Raw genomic sequence first — 15,372 nt, forward strand, 5'->3', positions numbered from 1 at the left:
GCGCTCATGTTCGGCGGGTTGAGGGCAGAAAATTTGCGAGCGCTATAAGCGTGTCCAGTTTCTCCATGCTGCATCCAACCAGCTGACGCTGCACTTTGTTATCAGTCTCAAGTGAGCACACTCACCTTCAGGTTTTTACTGAGGATTTGTGATACCTTTAATAGCATTTGACCCTTGGAAAAATATGATTTTCGGACAGTAAGTGTGAAACACCTTGGCACGATCGAACTGTAGAATTATGTCGGGAAAATGTCGCACCACACACATCAATATTTCAAAGCCATACGATTAATGAGTCACATATTAAAATAAAACAGCCAAAATCAGAAACATTCTTCACAATGGTTTCAGAATATGGAACCTTAAACCAGTGATTTACATACAAGTTCGTAGAGAGGGTCTCTCTGTACAGCAACATAAAGTGAACGGCACCGAAAGGACCGACTTGTCCTCGGCCAATCAGGACGAGAGCGCAGTGTGACTCTGCAAACACGGCCACGAGCCTCCTGGGAGGGCAATGCAGAGCGAGCTCCAGGAGGGCACTTGAGCTTAAGAGAGGCGACTCTGGCTGCAGCTGCACCTCTCAGTGGTGGTTCCACCCCTCAACTCCTCCACCCCTCCCCCCCACCCCCTTCTACCATGGAGAGAGGACAAGGATGAAGAGAGGAGAAACGGAGCCACACTATGGAGTGAAAAGCCATCATGTGTGGCAGAGCTGTGCAAACGGCAAAGACTGGCCAAATTGTCAAAGTGAGAAAAAGAAATGATCTCGTACCACTCAAATATGTGGGACGTCAAATGAGAAAAAAAAAAACTTTCCATATGCAGAAAATTCCTGGTGTTTTCAACCAACTGACTCAGTTTTGTTTGTTTTGCAGTTTAAAGTGGACTTGCCGGGCGTCCGTCTTCAAGTTGACTTGGATTCTGAAGACTCGGAAGCCTTGAAGCCTCGGAGAGTTGACGGGAACGGCATGTGATGAGAAAAAAAACCTGACCTCTGTGTATCGCTGCGCAAATCTGTGCACCCAGACACATGACATAGCTCAGGGCACATCTGACAGTAAGACGATAACAGAGACACTTCCACTGCGACATCACACACACACACACACACACACACACACACACACACACACACACACACACACACACACACACACACACACACTCTCTCTCTCTCTCTCTCTCTCTCCCTCCCTCTCTCTCTCTCTCTCTCTATGTGCTCTGTTTATCAGAAGCCAGCCCATTGATCGTCCTGGCTGAGTTGCCCGGGTAACCCCGTTATTATTCAAGGCACGAAGCACCAGCTTGCAATGAAAGCTGCGTAAGAGTGTGTGTGCCTGTGTGTGTGTGTGTGTGAGTGAGTGAAGCAGCGAAGACGCGTCAAGCCAAAGGTTCAGGCATCCTCATTCCCAGCATCCCCTCTGATCTGCATACCAATGAGAAGGGACACACGCACACGCACACACACACACACACACACATAAATACATATAAACGTTTTCCCCCCGCCTCCATCTCCCACTAACCCCCCCACACCTCCCACCACACACACACCATGCATCCCACCGCACCCATTCAGAGTCTCTCCTGCATGCTTCCACCCTGCTATACGGCATTTCATTCAGCCCGCACCCCCTTATCTGCTCGCCTGCTCTCTCGCTTATTTTTCATTCACATCCTGCGGCGGCGAGGCTCATTCACAAACAGCACCACCCCTTACAGCGGCAAAAAAGCGGAGAGGGAGGGGCGGCTGGCGTGGCAGGGAGGGTTGCCCCTACTGACTTACTGACTGCTGCATGATGGGGGGGCTCGTTGGAAAACTGAGAGCAGCCACTGACGGGACTCGGAGGAGGGGTGGTAGGGTAGGCGGGGTGAGGAGGAGGAGGAGGAGGAGGGGTGGATGGGCCGGCGGGGTGAGAAGCATCCACCTGGAGAAAGCACTCTTCCACACCTCCCACTTTGGCCCACCTTTCTTTCATCCATTCATTCACACCGAGAGCCCATCATTAATCACCACCCACCCCCACACACACACACAGTCCTCCTTATCACCTTCTCATCCTGCTGCAGTATGGTAGCTGCTGCAGCACCCCGAGGTTAACAGAGGTGATAGAGCACTGAAACAGAATTTTGTGTGCACGGGCTGTGTGTGTGTGTGTGTGTGCGTGAGTGTGTGTGCGCGCGTGTGTGAGTGTGAGTAGGTGTGCACCTGGCCAGAGGACACTGCCAGCACAGCGGTCTTTGTTTGCTGGTATCGGTGGTGCAGTCCTTGTTTACCAGTTGAATCCAAGACTTCAGTCAGACCAGCCGCTGCAATAAGTGTGCTGCAGCACACTAATGCACTAATACTGCAGCCATTCTTGTCTAAGCTTGTGCAATGTTGAGGCAATGCAAAGACCAGGACATCAGTGAGAAGCTGGACAACTATAAAACCTGGCACCACACAGTGGCTCCTCCTGAGGCCACACAAATGTCACAAAACCGCTTCCAGTTTTTCGACGCAGCACCATCAAAAGGTTCTCTTCTTTACAATAGCTCGACTGCACGCCAGGTAGGCTAAACTATAAACATCACCAGGGAGAAATGGTGATTGTTTGAGCCACCACATTTATCAATGCCCACTCATTCACATGCTGGTGCAAGGCACACATTTCATGAATCAAACATGAACTCTGCTGTAAAAAGATTTGCAAGTCGGAATCTGTTTTCAACACTGGTTGGATAAAAAGAGTCTCTGAGTGGGAGGAAAGACGGAGGTGCTGAGAGTGCGATGGAGGCCTGGGGTTTGTTGTGATGGTCTACTTCAAAAAAAAAAAAACATGTTAAAAGTTAAAAAATATATATATATTGGGAATTTGTAATGAGGGCACTGTACATAGCCAGACAACGGTTGAGCAAAAAGTCCGCCTCACGACATTTTGCCAACCCTTTACCAAAGAACGCTGCTAGTTGAAGGAGTTCAGAGGGCAATGGACCAATGACATCAACAGCTGGGCCATGACAGGGTAGCAGCACAGGACGTTTACTCCGGTCTGGATCCAGGACACTCTAGACTGAGCTGCCAATTACTCAATGTTTAGTACATCCGAATGCTCAATCAACCGCGTGCAAATATCAAAAAGGGGCAGAGTCAGATGACTTTTTAACCAGTCAGAGGACTTTTGTCTTGTTTTCAGCCTTAGATAGCTAGAGATTGATGATACTTCTTTACTTTTTTTATGAATGTATTAATTGTGTTCTCTATATTTTGAGAACAAAAATAAATAAAAACAGGGGGGTTCTGGCTGGAGATTTGGCTCTACGCCTTGTGTTGCATCTCTCTCTGCTGGAGAGCAGAGCCATGACATCACCACAGCGCACCCTGGGGTTGCTGGCTGCAGGGGTGGCGGGGGCACTCACAGGAAGTCTGAAGAGAAGAGGCAGCAGGCAGGCAGGCACGGGACTGATGGCAGCCGCACCACGCTGACACACGTACAGGTTGTGCGTTTGACTCAATGCTGCATCACACGCCAACCGCGCCAAAAGCGCCTTCAGCTAACCAGGCAGCCAGCAAGCTCGTTAATGAGTCTGATGGTGTCATTCCGTTATGGAGTTGTATAAAACCCACACACGTGGTGAAGCTGAAGCTGTGACGTTGGCATGTTACAACAGGGCTTTCATCACATAATTAAATCACATAAATAAATGGATGCAATATTCCTGTAAATTCAGACATTTACATGCACAACATTTGTGGAGAATCAAAGAGGAAGACAGTATTCTGATTAACAATGTTTCTATAAAATAAATATTCCATAATCTTTGCTAATGTATTTGCAGCTACAATGAAAAAAAAACTTATATGGATGAACTTTCTCTTCTCTGCTAAGCTGCAAGCAAGGGGCCCAGGCTGGTTGCATTACCTGACAGCAACTATTTTCAAACTTTCACTAAACCTACAAACTAACAGTGAGCAGTGTTCTCTCACACCAAGGTCACAGGTTGGATTCCTGAATCCTACAAACCAGCAACACTTGGGAGCAGTTCCAGCCAGCATGGCCGTGACCCTGAGTTTAGGAGAGGTGGTGGTGGTGGTGGTAGGAAACAGATGGATGCTCTCCCACCCATTCTTTTTGCAGCTAGTCATGAGAGGAAGTGGGCCACCGTTAATGCCAACGCAGAAAAGAACAGACACTTTGGATGTGGGTGCGTAGCAAAGACTGGTGGGAGACAGTGGTTCTGAAATTCACTGATGCAGAATGAGGAGCAAATTTTCTAATGTCCTGCAGCTCTTTTTTCTCTTTTTTGGATTGTTATTTTGTCATTTCACGATACATCTAGCATGAGCAAGTTCTTGAATCTTGACTGTGTGCAATGCACTGTCATCACTGTCCAGAAGCCACAGTAGGTTCCAATGACCCAAAACTGAAACAAATATGTCGTGTTTAGGTACATACATGCAGTACATGTACAAACATCTAGTGCATATGTGCAGTTTTTACAAACAAATAAATCTGGCCAATATTGGGAAATCACACATGGCCAACCCAGATTAGGGAAAAAAAAAACCTACCATAATACACTGTTTATTGAACTATGTCGGATTAAAAATGGATAAAAGTGGAATGTTAATGTATGTATATATATACAATTATGCTTTGTTTGCAGTCAATCATAAACCCCGGCCTACAGTCAGTCACTGCGGTTTGCAGTGGTTGTAGGATGCACGACTCTGAATTGTTTTACCCCTTAAACAAGATCCGTTACTGAATCTACTTCTGAAAATGTGTCCAGACTTTGTCTACAAAGAAATTTAAGAAGAAGAAGAAGAAGAAGAAACTGTCAGCAATGACAAATTAGTGACATCAACTATCTAGTACCCTGTAAAACAATCACACTAAGCTTTAGTTTCTCACACAAAACAAGTATCACAAATCCCATCTGTTTTTGGAAAATGAATGAGGTCGGGGGGGGGGGGGGGGGAGACAAGAAGCAGGAAAAGAAAGAAGTGGGTTACCAGGGGCGTGCTGTGATGGGGAAGCCACTCTGTGTTTTAGGAAGAACAGACAGGCAGCAGTGCACTGGAGGGAAAAACAGCTCGAGGCTGACAGTGTTTTGTTTTGTTTTGTTTTTGTTTTTGTTTTATTAGTAATGATTAGGCAACAGACTGAAAGTAGGCACATGGCCAAACAGGTAGAGCCCACCATTAATGTGGAATCCTACAACACGTTCCAACTGCCGTCTGTAGCGTCTCGCCCTCCTTCACGGCCCTGCCGCAGAGATTTTCATGTGGAGAGGGGCGAGAGATCCCCAAACCGGATTAGTTATCTTTCCTTCCTTCCACCTCCGCTTACTTCACCCAACCATCACTCCCTCATGCAGCACAGCGGCACCCCTGGTCTCTCTCTGACGTTATCCCCTCATCATTCCACAGTTGTGCCACCCCTGATCATCTATTGTGTTGTTTTCTACAACCCAGTGCCCGCTGTTTTCACAGCCTATAGTCAGGGGATGCAAAGTGTGGCACTCATGCACTGCCTCCCAGGGTTCACACGTCCTCACTGTAAGGTTCCTCCATACAGCTCCTCATCTGTGCATGCGTGCAGCTCAAGCGGAAACCAGCACGTGCTGCTGACAGAAACGTGATTCCACGATCTGGGATGAGGGAGAGGGGGAGTGGGAGAGAGAGGGGGGGGAGTGGGAGAGAGATGCCCTCTAAGGCGAGTGCTCTCAAGCGATATAACGTCCCTCCTTTGGGTGTTAAGTCGGCGTGCACCAAGTGGTCTGCTGTGGCGTTGCCCCGCTGCAGTGCAAGCGCGGGAGAGAGGCAAGTGGAGGTACTTTATATATCAAGACACCAGGGCACGCTCACTCACGCCTCCGCTGTAGGTGTGCCGCTGACACAGAGGACGAGTGGCTGTGAGTGCCCTGCATAGTGCATATAGAAAATAACTTTTCAGCAGCAGCAGCAGCAGCAGCAACAGCAGTAGCAGCAGCAGCACCCTTGACAAGATGATTATCATTGAAATTAAAGCGAGCCCTGCAGGTATATGAAGACTGCGCCTTGGCACTACAGACTTTCATGGCTCTTTTAGTCAAGCAAAACATCTGGCAAGCACTGGCAGTATAGCCAAACCCCCCTTCACCCACAAACACACAAATGTAGAGACATACTGTGACAACTTTGATGGATTCCCCCTCCCCTCCCGAAGTCCCCAACACACACACACACACACACACACACACACACACACACACACACACACACGATGCGCGTGCACACATATTGCGGCACAGAGCGTGGTCGCCCCCTGTGTTCGTAAGGGGGTATGACAGCCTTTGACTGTCGGCTTTCAATGCATCTAGCTCAAAGTGAAAAGAAAAAGCCCCCCCAAAATGTCAAGAATATACGCTGTTGTACGTGTGAAGTAGTAATAACAACTAAAGGTGTGAGACTGTGTGTGCGTGTTCACAGTGTGGTTTGATGAAGGAATTTGATTTGTGTGCAACGAGCGAAATGTTCTGCATCAGTTGTTGACCAGCGGCTTCACAGGGTGACATGTTTTGCACACTGGACGTTTCAGTAGCCTGCTAAACTGACCCGGGGGGTAACATTTATATTTAAAAAAAAAAAAAAAAAACTGCTGGTGCAGCCAGCTGATGTATTTTTGGTGAACAGTGACATCTTGTGGACGCATTTTGGAACTAGCACTCCAACAACTACCTAATAACTACCAGCGATTTAACTCAGGTCTGTAGCAAACTTGAAAAGACACTCATGGAAGAAAACAGAACTGACCAAGCATCAGAATGGAGTCTTCTTTCTTAACGTGTTGCTCCAGAAGGTGCTGGAATTTGGGGAAGCCGCCAAGCCAGTCATAACTGTGCTCTGTCGTGTATCTCTCGTTCCAGTAGTCGACTTCTTTGTATCTTTTGTTGTCATCAGGGAGGTGGGCCATGTTTCTGAGGTTGGTTTTTTTTTTGGGGGGGGGGGGCGGCGGGGGGGTTTAAAGAGAAGAATATCACAAAGACTGTTTTCAGATTACATATATTTTGTCAGATGTATGAGTACCCTGGTTTTATGTCTTTAAAATGTCATTTTTAAAATTATAATGTAACAAAAAAATCACATTGAGTCTAATTTTGCATCAAAAATTAAGTAATGATTGAGAGGAAAGTTCATGAAATAGCTGGTAAATTCCAGGCATTACAAATAATATTGACTGCCGGCCAGTTATCTTGAGAGACCACTGAGGAATGGATGACCTGACGAATACTAATTACACTCCCTTCTTAAACACTCCAGTCTTAACCTCAAGTTTGATCATTTAACCCTACAAAACAATTAATTGCGTTATTCTTGATCAGTTTCTTCGCAACGGTTCGCGCTCCCGCAAGGAGCATGCGTGTCTCTCTCTGCGCTGGTGCACTGGTGTCATGCGTATCTCGGCATGACACCAGTGCTGCCCCCCAGCGTTACTTCGGAGGTACTGCTGTGGCTTGGTCGAAAACTCTCCCACGAGTCCCGACAGATTTTAAACAGGTGCGACGGAAGTAAATCACGAATAATGTTTCTTCAATATTGCCGGGGCACAGTCTTTTAACGGGCTGTCGATACAGGCTTGGCATTCTTTCTGTTTTACATTCTACAAATGTGTTTACACGATGCTAACCACCACGAAGCTAAAATGTGTGCATGTGAGTCGCCCTACCAAAGAAGACGTTTCATTAACGGTTGAGTAAAAAACAGCTGGTTTGCTGTGATTCAGACGAGCTACTTTCATACTACGCAATGATGTACTTACGAGGTTGTTGGTAATGCCGGTGGTTTTGTTTCTCTCACTCCTAAAAAAACAAAAAACACCGGTTTGTAAATCGAGTAAATCCACGTGGTCGTTTTCACAGCATTAAAGGTACAGTGCACCAGCAGAGGCACAACCCCTGCACAGCAGGGAACTGCTATACATTTGAAATGCTCCTAATTCTGTCTTTTACATATGAAGCCACTACTGATGATAAAACAAACAATGCAATAAATACAAATAAACCGAAATGATTTAAAAAATAATCTTATGTCCGTTTTAATTTCAGGTTGGTGGGGTAGAAATAAACATTGAAAAGAATACAAAGGCAGTGACATTACAACAAAGTGAAAATAAATACAGCAAATGAAAATCAAATGTTTTTTTTTTAAATGGCAGCCTTTAGTTAAATCAAACAAAACGTTTGTTCAGTTATTTATAAAGGTCAATGTCACCTTAAACAAATATTTTCCTTTTTAATTTAAAAAAATATATATATATAGTATATAGTATATATAGAGAGTATCATTTGAAAATGTACTTATTCAAATTCTAAATTTCAGTCTTTGTTTGTTATGTTATTAGGCATGAATACTCTCAAGACGTACACGGCATGTTTTGTCTTAATCAAACTTTGACAGTTTGCATGTATGATAATAGAACATTAACCGGAGAATCTATGGCACAATAGTAGTCGTTGTCGTAGTAGTAGTAGTATATTGTAAATAATTAAATGCTGTGACATTTTTGCACCTGATCAATTAATCTGATAGGACATAAAAATAAAATCCATAGCAAACATTTCAACATAATTCAACCCAGACTTGTTTGCTGCCAGAAACACAAACAGCCAGTAGCGCCTGAAATTTGGTTATTTGAGCAATTTAACAACAATTTTGTTAATAAGGATCCCAGCTCCAAGGATAAACACCATGACCAGTGCAGCGAGGCCACGCCGCAGCAACAGTTGTGTAACAGATAGGGGCGGTGACTCTGCAGCTTCCACCATCTCATCCTGATATCGCTCAAGGACCTCCTGGTCCGAGTTAAGCTCCTCATGGTTCATGTTGTTTGATGAAATAATATTAGCCTGTAACTCGCTACCAGCTGTAGGCAGGGAGGAAGGGAGTCACTTGTGAGTTGTGCGTAGAAATGCAGTGCAAATATTTCAACAGAAAAGGGACTGTTTTTTTTTTGTTTTGTTTTTCAATTTGTTTTTTAGCCATCTTACCAGCAGTCATAGTTTCTTTACTCTCTTTAACCTGCACTCCTGCTCTTATCTTTGCCTGTTTACAGATGCACAAAATAACAAAGCACATGCATTATCGAACACATAAAGCTCTTTGTAATTTATCACTAAAATATGCATTGTTTTTAATATTTCAAACGTGACTATGGGACAGAGAGGGTCTCAGAGTGTGCTATTAGTCTAACGAGTTGCTCTGAAGGTTTTGCCACAAACAATGTTTGCTTTATTTAAAATACAACTGTCTGGTGAAGTGCCATACTACACAAGAAGAGACATCAAATGTGTCACAGCTGTCAGCTTCATGATTATAATTAATTCAATTATATAACAGGAATAAATCTTTTTAATCCCATTTTATTTTTCGTTCTTTCCTGAAAGTGAGGCTTCCTTGTCCTGTTTAGTCATGGCTTCATTCAGGTGAAGCTTAAACTGCTGTTTCTTTCTTGCATGGAAACTTACCTCTTCGGCAGCCTTATTCCAGTTTAGTTTCCACAAGATAATATTAAAAAGTGTTGCCTGTAATAAAACACAAATTAAGAGTCCCGACCACAGACCTGTCAAGGGAGAGCAAAGGTCTCAGGATTTCTTCAAACGTGAATTGAAAGTTACAGTTTTCTGTACTCCTTACCTACAATGCCCAGTTTGGCAACAAACATCAAGGACAACGCAATGGGCAAGCCGAAGACGTAGTAACCCACCAGGTTACAGATGGCCCCGATCCTCTGTTTACCTGCTCCCCGAAAAATGCCCGATGTGACACCCTGTACCGATCAAACACAGTACACATAAGCTGTGTCTCTGTGCTGACCTTCGAGAATGGCCTCCTCCGAAAAGCTCCTTACCAACATGGCATCAGCAGGATGCAAAAATGCACATATGACGGTGGTTTCTGCAACCCGCTCAACAATCTTTCTGTAATATAAAAAAAAAGTGGAGTTACAGAATGTAATCCAACAACAAAAGCATACAATTGCAAAGGTTTTTAAATGCAGAGCTAGTGTTTAGGATGGGATGATTCACTCTTTGACAGTTAAATAAATAAATAATAAAAACATTATCATGAGAGGAAGACTCTCGAGATCTGGACCTACTTATCTGTTGTGAAGATGTAGCCAACTACATCTTTGGATGAGCCAAAAATGAGGCCCATTGTGCATGAAATTGCAACTGCAAGAAAGGAAGTACATCATATTTCACTATTTTTTTCCGCCTAGCAAAAATACAAAGGAATGTGAATGTATGGAAGCACTTTTACATTATATTAGATATGGTTTAATATTTGATAGAAAATACATTTACGCAGCTAGAATGATCCAAGAACTTAAAAACATTTTTGCTAGATCTCAATTGCCACAATACAGTACAACTTAACGCCAAAGCCCAGCCTTTTTCTTACAAAATGCACAACAAATGCATCCATTCTTACGTGTACAGATTATGGCGGCCTTATAGGAAGAAATGGCCTGTACGATATTCCCGGAACCGAGTGCATTCCCAACTCGTGCACTGGCTGCGATACCCATTCCCATTGGGAACTGTAGGATGAAGAGAATGATGCAAGATATTACTGTCATTTGGTTCTTATACACTTTTCAAATTCTTGTATGGAAAGTTCCCCATATATTCACAACTACCTGTCTCTTAATAATACATTATTATCACTGACATCAATCACTTCAACAATGAAATTATGTGATATTTACAGCAGCACCCAAGAGAAGGAACATTTCTAAAATCTATCAAATGTATTATAATGGATTCAACTTGGTCAGTGTCAAAGGAAAATAAGGCATCATGTTCTGCAGCCCCGTAAGAAAAGCAGTCACTGCCATTTTTCTTATTCCTTTCATGCTAAAATGCTATCTAGTCCTGATAAAGCTGCAGTATTACATAGCCATTATATACTTGCTTGTATAGCGATCCATTGCTTGTTGCAACTAAACCTTTCTGGTACCGCCTTTCTCCTTCTCCTCAAAGGACACCCATCAGTTACTAACCAAAATTGAAAACATTTCTGATGGGGAGCTTTTTTACTACCTACATACAGATGATCGACATTATGCAATTGTGATTATATGGATGTATGACATAACTAAATTTACCATGTACAAAATAGTGATCAGCTGATGGAGAATGGACTGGGCTCCTAACTCCATCTCACCAATGAGGCCAGCCAAGATTCCTCCAATTTCAAACATCCACCACTCCATACACACCATGATCATACTGGGAATGGCCACCCGGATGAACATGCCCCAGTCCTGCAGACAGTCCATGGACCACCCTGATGGGCAGAGTCAGGATACACAGCAGGAACAATGTCTGACATTAAAACCGCTGGGATCTCCAGTATCCAAACCGAATAATAATAACAATAATAATCATGATAATAATACTAATAAGACTCACCAGACCATGTTGGTGTATGCAGTCCTGTACAGTAGATCAAAAGGAACAAAATCACAGCCAGGAAAAACTGTGAGAAAGCGTTTGCCGCTGCAGATCCGCTGTGACAGATTGGACACATTATAAACTTTCCAACATCTGAAATCTTACCATAAATGGAGGGCTGGCGCTGTGCACATTACAACACAGACACACCACACATTAACAACTGATGGTGGTGAGTTACACTTACACAACACCTAGATCCAGCACGTAGAGGAAGATGGCATTCACAATGGCATTCAGAACATTTCCAATTGCACCAGTGATGACTTGGGGCCAGATAATCCCCTGGCAAAGCAGACGCAAACTTGCGTGACAATGTGCCGTCAATTAGATGGCACATTGTCACATGCTTAGGCATTTGCACATGCTCAGGCACTAAATGTGTACCTACCTGCATCTGTAGGTATCTTCCTTGCAGTTGGAACAAGAAAACGGCCTGCAGGTAGTGGAATGTGATTAACTTTGAAACAGCGCATTGGGAAAATACAGGAATACCATATTTGTTTAAATCAACTCACTGGCAGACACGGCAGGAAGGTGTTCACATACATTTGGGCGACACTGTGAACAACAGACACAGTGTCAAACAGAATCAAACAGTTGGTGAGATTGGAAGACGTTGCGAAAAGATTTTTTGAGATTGAAAACTTTAGTAGATTTCTCGGCTTGAGGAGACAGTTATATCCACATAACATGAATTCTGTATAGTGGGATCACCACAGGTGCTCCTCACGACTCTTGTTGGAAAAAAAATACAATTTTACTAATCCAAATTTGATCGGTAGAGGCCTGAATATGTTTCACACATGTGACACAAGCAGCGAAGAGACTTCAGCAGCTCTTCCCAACACTTTCAGGGAATCATGCTAGACAAATTATATATCTAATAGAGCTTCAGAGCATGTCCGACTATCAACCCAAGCATAACTGAATTAAATGTTGGATAATTGCTGATGAGTAAATAGGCTGGTGGAAAAGTGGTTGGCTTGATTCACAGACAGAAAAATTGGGAAATAGACAAATGGATAAATAGAGGAATGGGAGGACAAATGCATTAATATATGGACTGATAATATAGGGATGGATTTAGGAATGGTTTAATGGATGGATGAATAATGGAGTTTTTTGGGGTTCACTTATTGAAATTAATAAGACTGTCCAATGACAATCTCTTTTAGGTTATTGTGAGTTTTGCATTATCACACGTGCAACATGCATCGATACTTTCCGCAGTCCAGGGTAACTCACTGTGCAACCTTTGGACTCTGCCTGACGGTGAGCAGGATTGACTCTGTGTTCAGCAGGACGGCACAGCAGGGAAAGCAGGCGAGCAGCAGAATTAGAACACCTCTCTGCAGAATGACTCCAACACGCTTTAGGTTTCCACTCCCATAGGTCTGCCAAACAATAAATCACACAACTATATAATCATATCCAAATGCATTAGATGGAAAGGTGGTGGTGAGTTTGACGTTGTGGATGTTACCTGAGATATGAGTGTATCGCAGGCCGACGACAAACCCGTGCTGATACTCACACCCATTACGTTAATGAGCTGTATTCAAAACACAAATGTAAAGGGTTATAATTGGAGAGTCATGTAATTGATCACAATACTGTGTTAATGTTAAAAAAAAAATGAAAAGTGTTAAAAAAAGAAATGTTAGAAACGGTTAAATTGAATAAGATTTAATTCATTCATTTAGTATTTTATCTTTTATATTTTTTGTTGTTGGTGTTAAAAAGTAATGTTAACAGTGATCCGCACGGCGATCTGAATCCAGGAGTCTGTGATCGATTGTGTTTGCCTCCACGCAGTACCCCACGGGAGTCGCGATGTCTTCCTCATTGCATTAAACACTCTGACGAGGAAGCACTGTCATCACCCTGTGTGATCAATTCTCCCTGCTTTCAGGGGCGCAACACAAACACCACCACTAGCACCCTGACACATTCTCATGCAGTACTCTGAATATGGAGTGAATCACAAGCAGTTGAGCATGATCTAATGCAACCTTGAGGACTACAGTTATTGTATTATAATTATATATTTGCTCTTGGCAAACAATGACTAACGATAGCAATCAGGTTGAGGGTGGATCTTGTGGGAAAAAAAATAAAAGAAGACATCAAGCAAGACAATAAATAATATAATAAACATAAACATAAGAAACTTATTGTTTGACATATATGGAAATGAGGACATAACATACACAATGTATTGATGGTTTAATTAAACATTTAACTTTACCTAAATGTAAGTATTATAATCATATTATTTGAATTTGTGTTATTCTTGCTATTGTAGTATCTGAACTTATGTATATGAACTCATTTGGACTAAGAGTGACCCTGCTGCACTTCTTCATATAAGACATTATTGTTCCTATATGGCGCCTGCGGCAAAGTGGTCTGGTCAGTGGACTTCCTGTGCCAGCAAATCCCTGCGCAGGAGGACACTTGGTGTACGACTAAGGAATGTATACATTCTGCCCCACTCCTGGTATCTTCATCTCGGGTTACAGGGGGTATAAGAGGAGATGTGAACAAAGGATCATTGGAGTTGCTCACATCTGGCCAAGAGACATCCCCGGGCTTCCATGGTGCCTGTTTGATTTCTGACTTCTTTGCAATAAACCAGTTTTTATACAACCAAGTCGGTGTCAGCGAAGACTCCTTCAAAATCTACATCCCTCGAAGCCACCTGAAGAATTCACCACACTATCTTGTTCAAAATGAAATGAACTCAACTCAATTCAACAATGTGTAGCAGCCCATAGGAATAACTGGGAAGAAGCAGTCCAACTTACAGATATTGCCACTGCTACACCTGCAAGCTCAGTGTCTCCAAGGTGACCACAAAAGACTGTGCTGACAAAATTGATGAAAAACACCATGAGTTGTGAAATGGCCTGAAATACAAGACATGAAGAAAGACATTTTAATAATGGGCAAACAATTTGAAATCACATTTTACTTAGGTTATGCTTGTTCAAGCAACACTATTATTTTTCCATCTTGTTATATTGATTAGTTTTTATTAGGGACTTGATTTCCTTTCTGGTACATTTATTTTCATAATAGTTTGCACAAGTCGCATGATGGTTTTTACTGAAGAGTTTGAGTAGGACAAGAGACAGTAATTAAAAATGATCTATCTCTCTATCTATCTATCTATATATATGTATATATATATGTATATACATATATATATAAATATATATATATATATATATATATATACATATATATATATATATATATATATATATATATATATATATACATATATATATATATATATATATATATATATATATATATATATATTTATATATATATATATATATATACATATATATATATATATATATATATATATATATATATACATATATATCAAGTAAACAAGCACACAAAGTACATAAGTACATTTAAGAAGTTTCCATAAATATATTGTAAAATCTGAAATTTAAATATTTCAGAGGAGAAACAACATTTCTGAGCTTCCATAAACAGGGTGCAGCAATGTTTTCCAATCTTACCACTGGTCCTGCTAGCTTCAAAAGTTGAACCTCTTCATTCCAGAAATCCATAGGTAGACGGTTCTTGAGGCATCTCCACCACTGGGTCCAGCAACAACACTCACTGTCCTCCAAATCAGTGGGCACAGGCTCTGCTTCAGTACTGCTCATCTGAGGCGGACTGACACAGGCTCCTCTCAGACCTTCCATGGACACGTCCGACTGAGCGGGAGCCATCTCTTCTGTCACTGTTATGGCTCTGGACTTCATAGGTGGTTTTTGTGCGTGTTTGTCTCTAGGCTCCACCTTTACCCGCTCACCTGCTGCAACAGCCAACAAGTATAATCATTCACAATTAAGGCCT

General features: G+C 42.6%; 2 protein-coding genes across 2 annotated transcripts in view; both read right to left on the minus strand.

Annotated features, from left to right (window-relative positions):
• Positions 1-7,913, minus strand: part of ece2a (endothelin converting enzyme 2a) — a 53,585-nt gene extending 45,672 nt beyond the window's left edge. The window contains exons 1-2 of the mRNA XM_076021247.1: positions 7,788-7,913; positions 6,782-6,945 (exon numbers count right to left, since the gene is read on the minus strand). Coding sequence (XP_075877362.1) covers positions 6,782-6,941 — 160 coding nt within the window. The 5' untranslated portion in view covers positions 6,942-6,945; positions 7,788-7,913. The remainder of the gene's footprint in view (positions 1-6,781; positions 6,946-7,787) is intronic.
• A 1,234-nt stretch (positions 7,914-9,147) lies between these two features.
• LOC142885114 (multidrug and toxin extrusion protein 1-like) lies at positions 9,148-15,285 on the minus strand. The gene is made up of 14 exons (XM_076021248.1): positions 15,030-15,285; positions 14,295-14,396; positions 12,971-13,039; positions 12,733-12,881; positions 12,003-12,045; positions 11,876-11,920; positions 11,672-11,769; positions 11,443-11,540; positions 11,136-11,317; positions 10,460-10,568; positions 10,121-10,200; positions 9,876-9,941; positions 9,662-9,794; positions 9,148-9,587 (listed from the first exon to the last, which is right to left on the minus strand). Exons 1-11 carry the CDS (start codon positions 15,276-15,278, stop codon positions 10,121-10,123), a joined length of 1,224 nt encoding a protein of 407 aa, XP_075877363.1. The 5' UTR covers positions 15,279-15,285; the 3' UTR covers positions 9,148-9,587; positions 9,662-9,794; positions 9,876-9,941.
• Positions 15,286-15,372: the final 87 nt, after the last annotated feature.

The sequence above is a fragment of the Nelusetta ayraudi genome, unplaced genomic scaffold, assembly GCF_046127955.1.
Source record: "Nelusetta ayraudi isolate G7.1 ecotype Tasmania unplaced genomic scaffold, CSIRO-AGI_Nayr_v1 ptg000011l, whole genome shotgun sequence".
Classification (NCBI taxonomy): Eukaryota; Metazoa; Chordata; class Actinopteri; order Tetraodontiformes; family Monacanthidae; genus Nelusetta; species Nelusetta ayraudi.

What these genes read in the sequence shown, in the direction of transcription:
- LOC142885114 (XM_076021248.1), bottom strand. Translation starts at nt 15,278, where the DNA reads ATGAAGTCCAGAGCCATAACAGTGACAGAAGAGATGGCTCCCGCTCAG. An exon ending in CCTTCCTGCCGTGTCTGCCA is followed by an intron (nt 11,921 to 12,002) that starts GTGAGTTGATTT and finishes CACTACCTGCAG; the next exon opens with GCCGTTTTCTTGTTCCAACT. An exon ending in GAAGATACCTACAGATGCAG is followed by an intron (nt 11,770 to 11,875) that starts GTAGGTACACAT and finishes CTGCTTTGCCAG; the next exon opens with GGGATTATCTGGCCCCAAGT.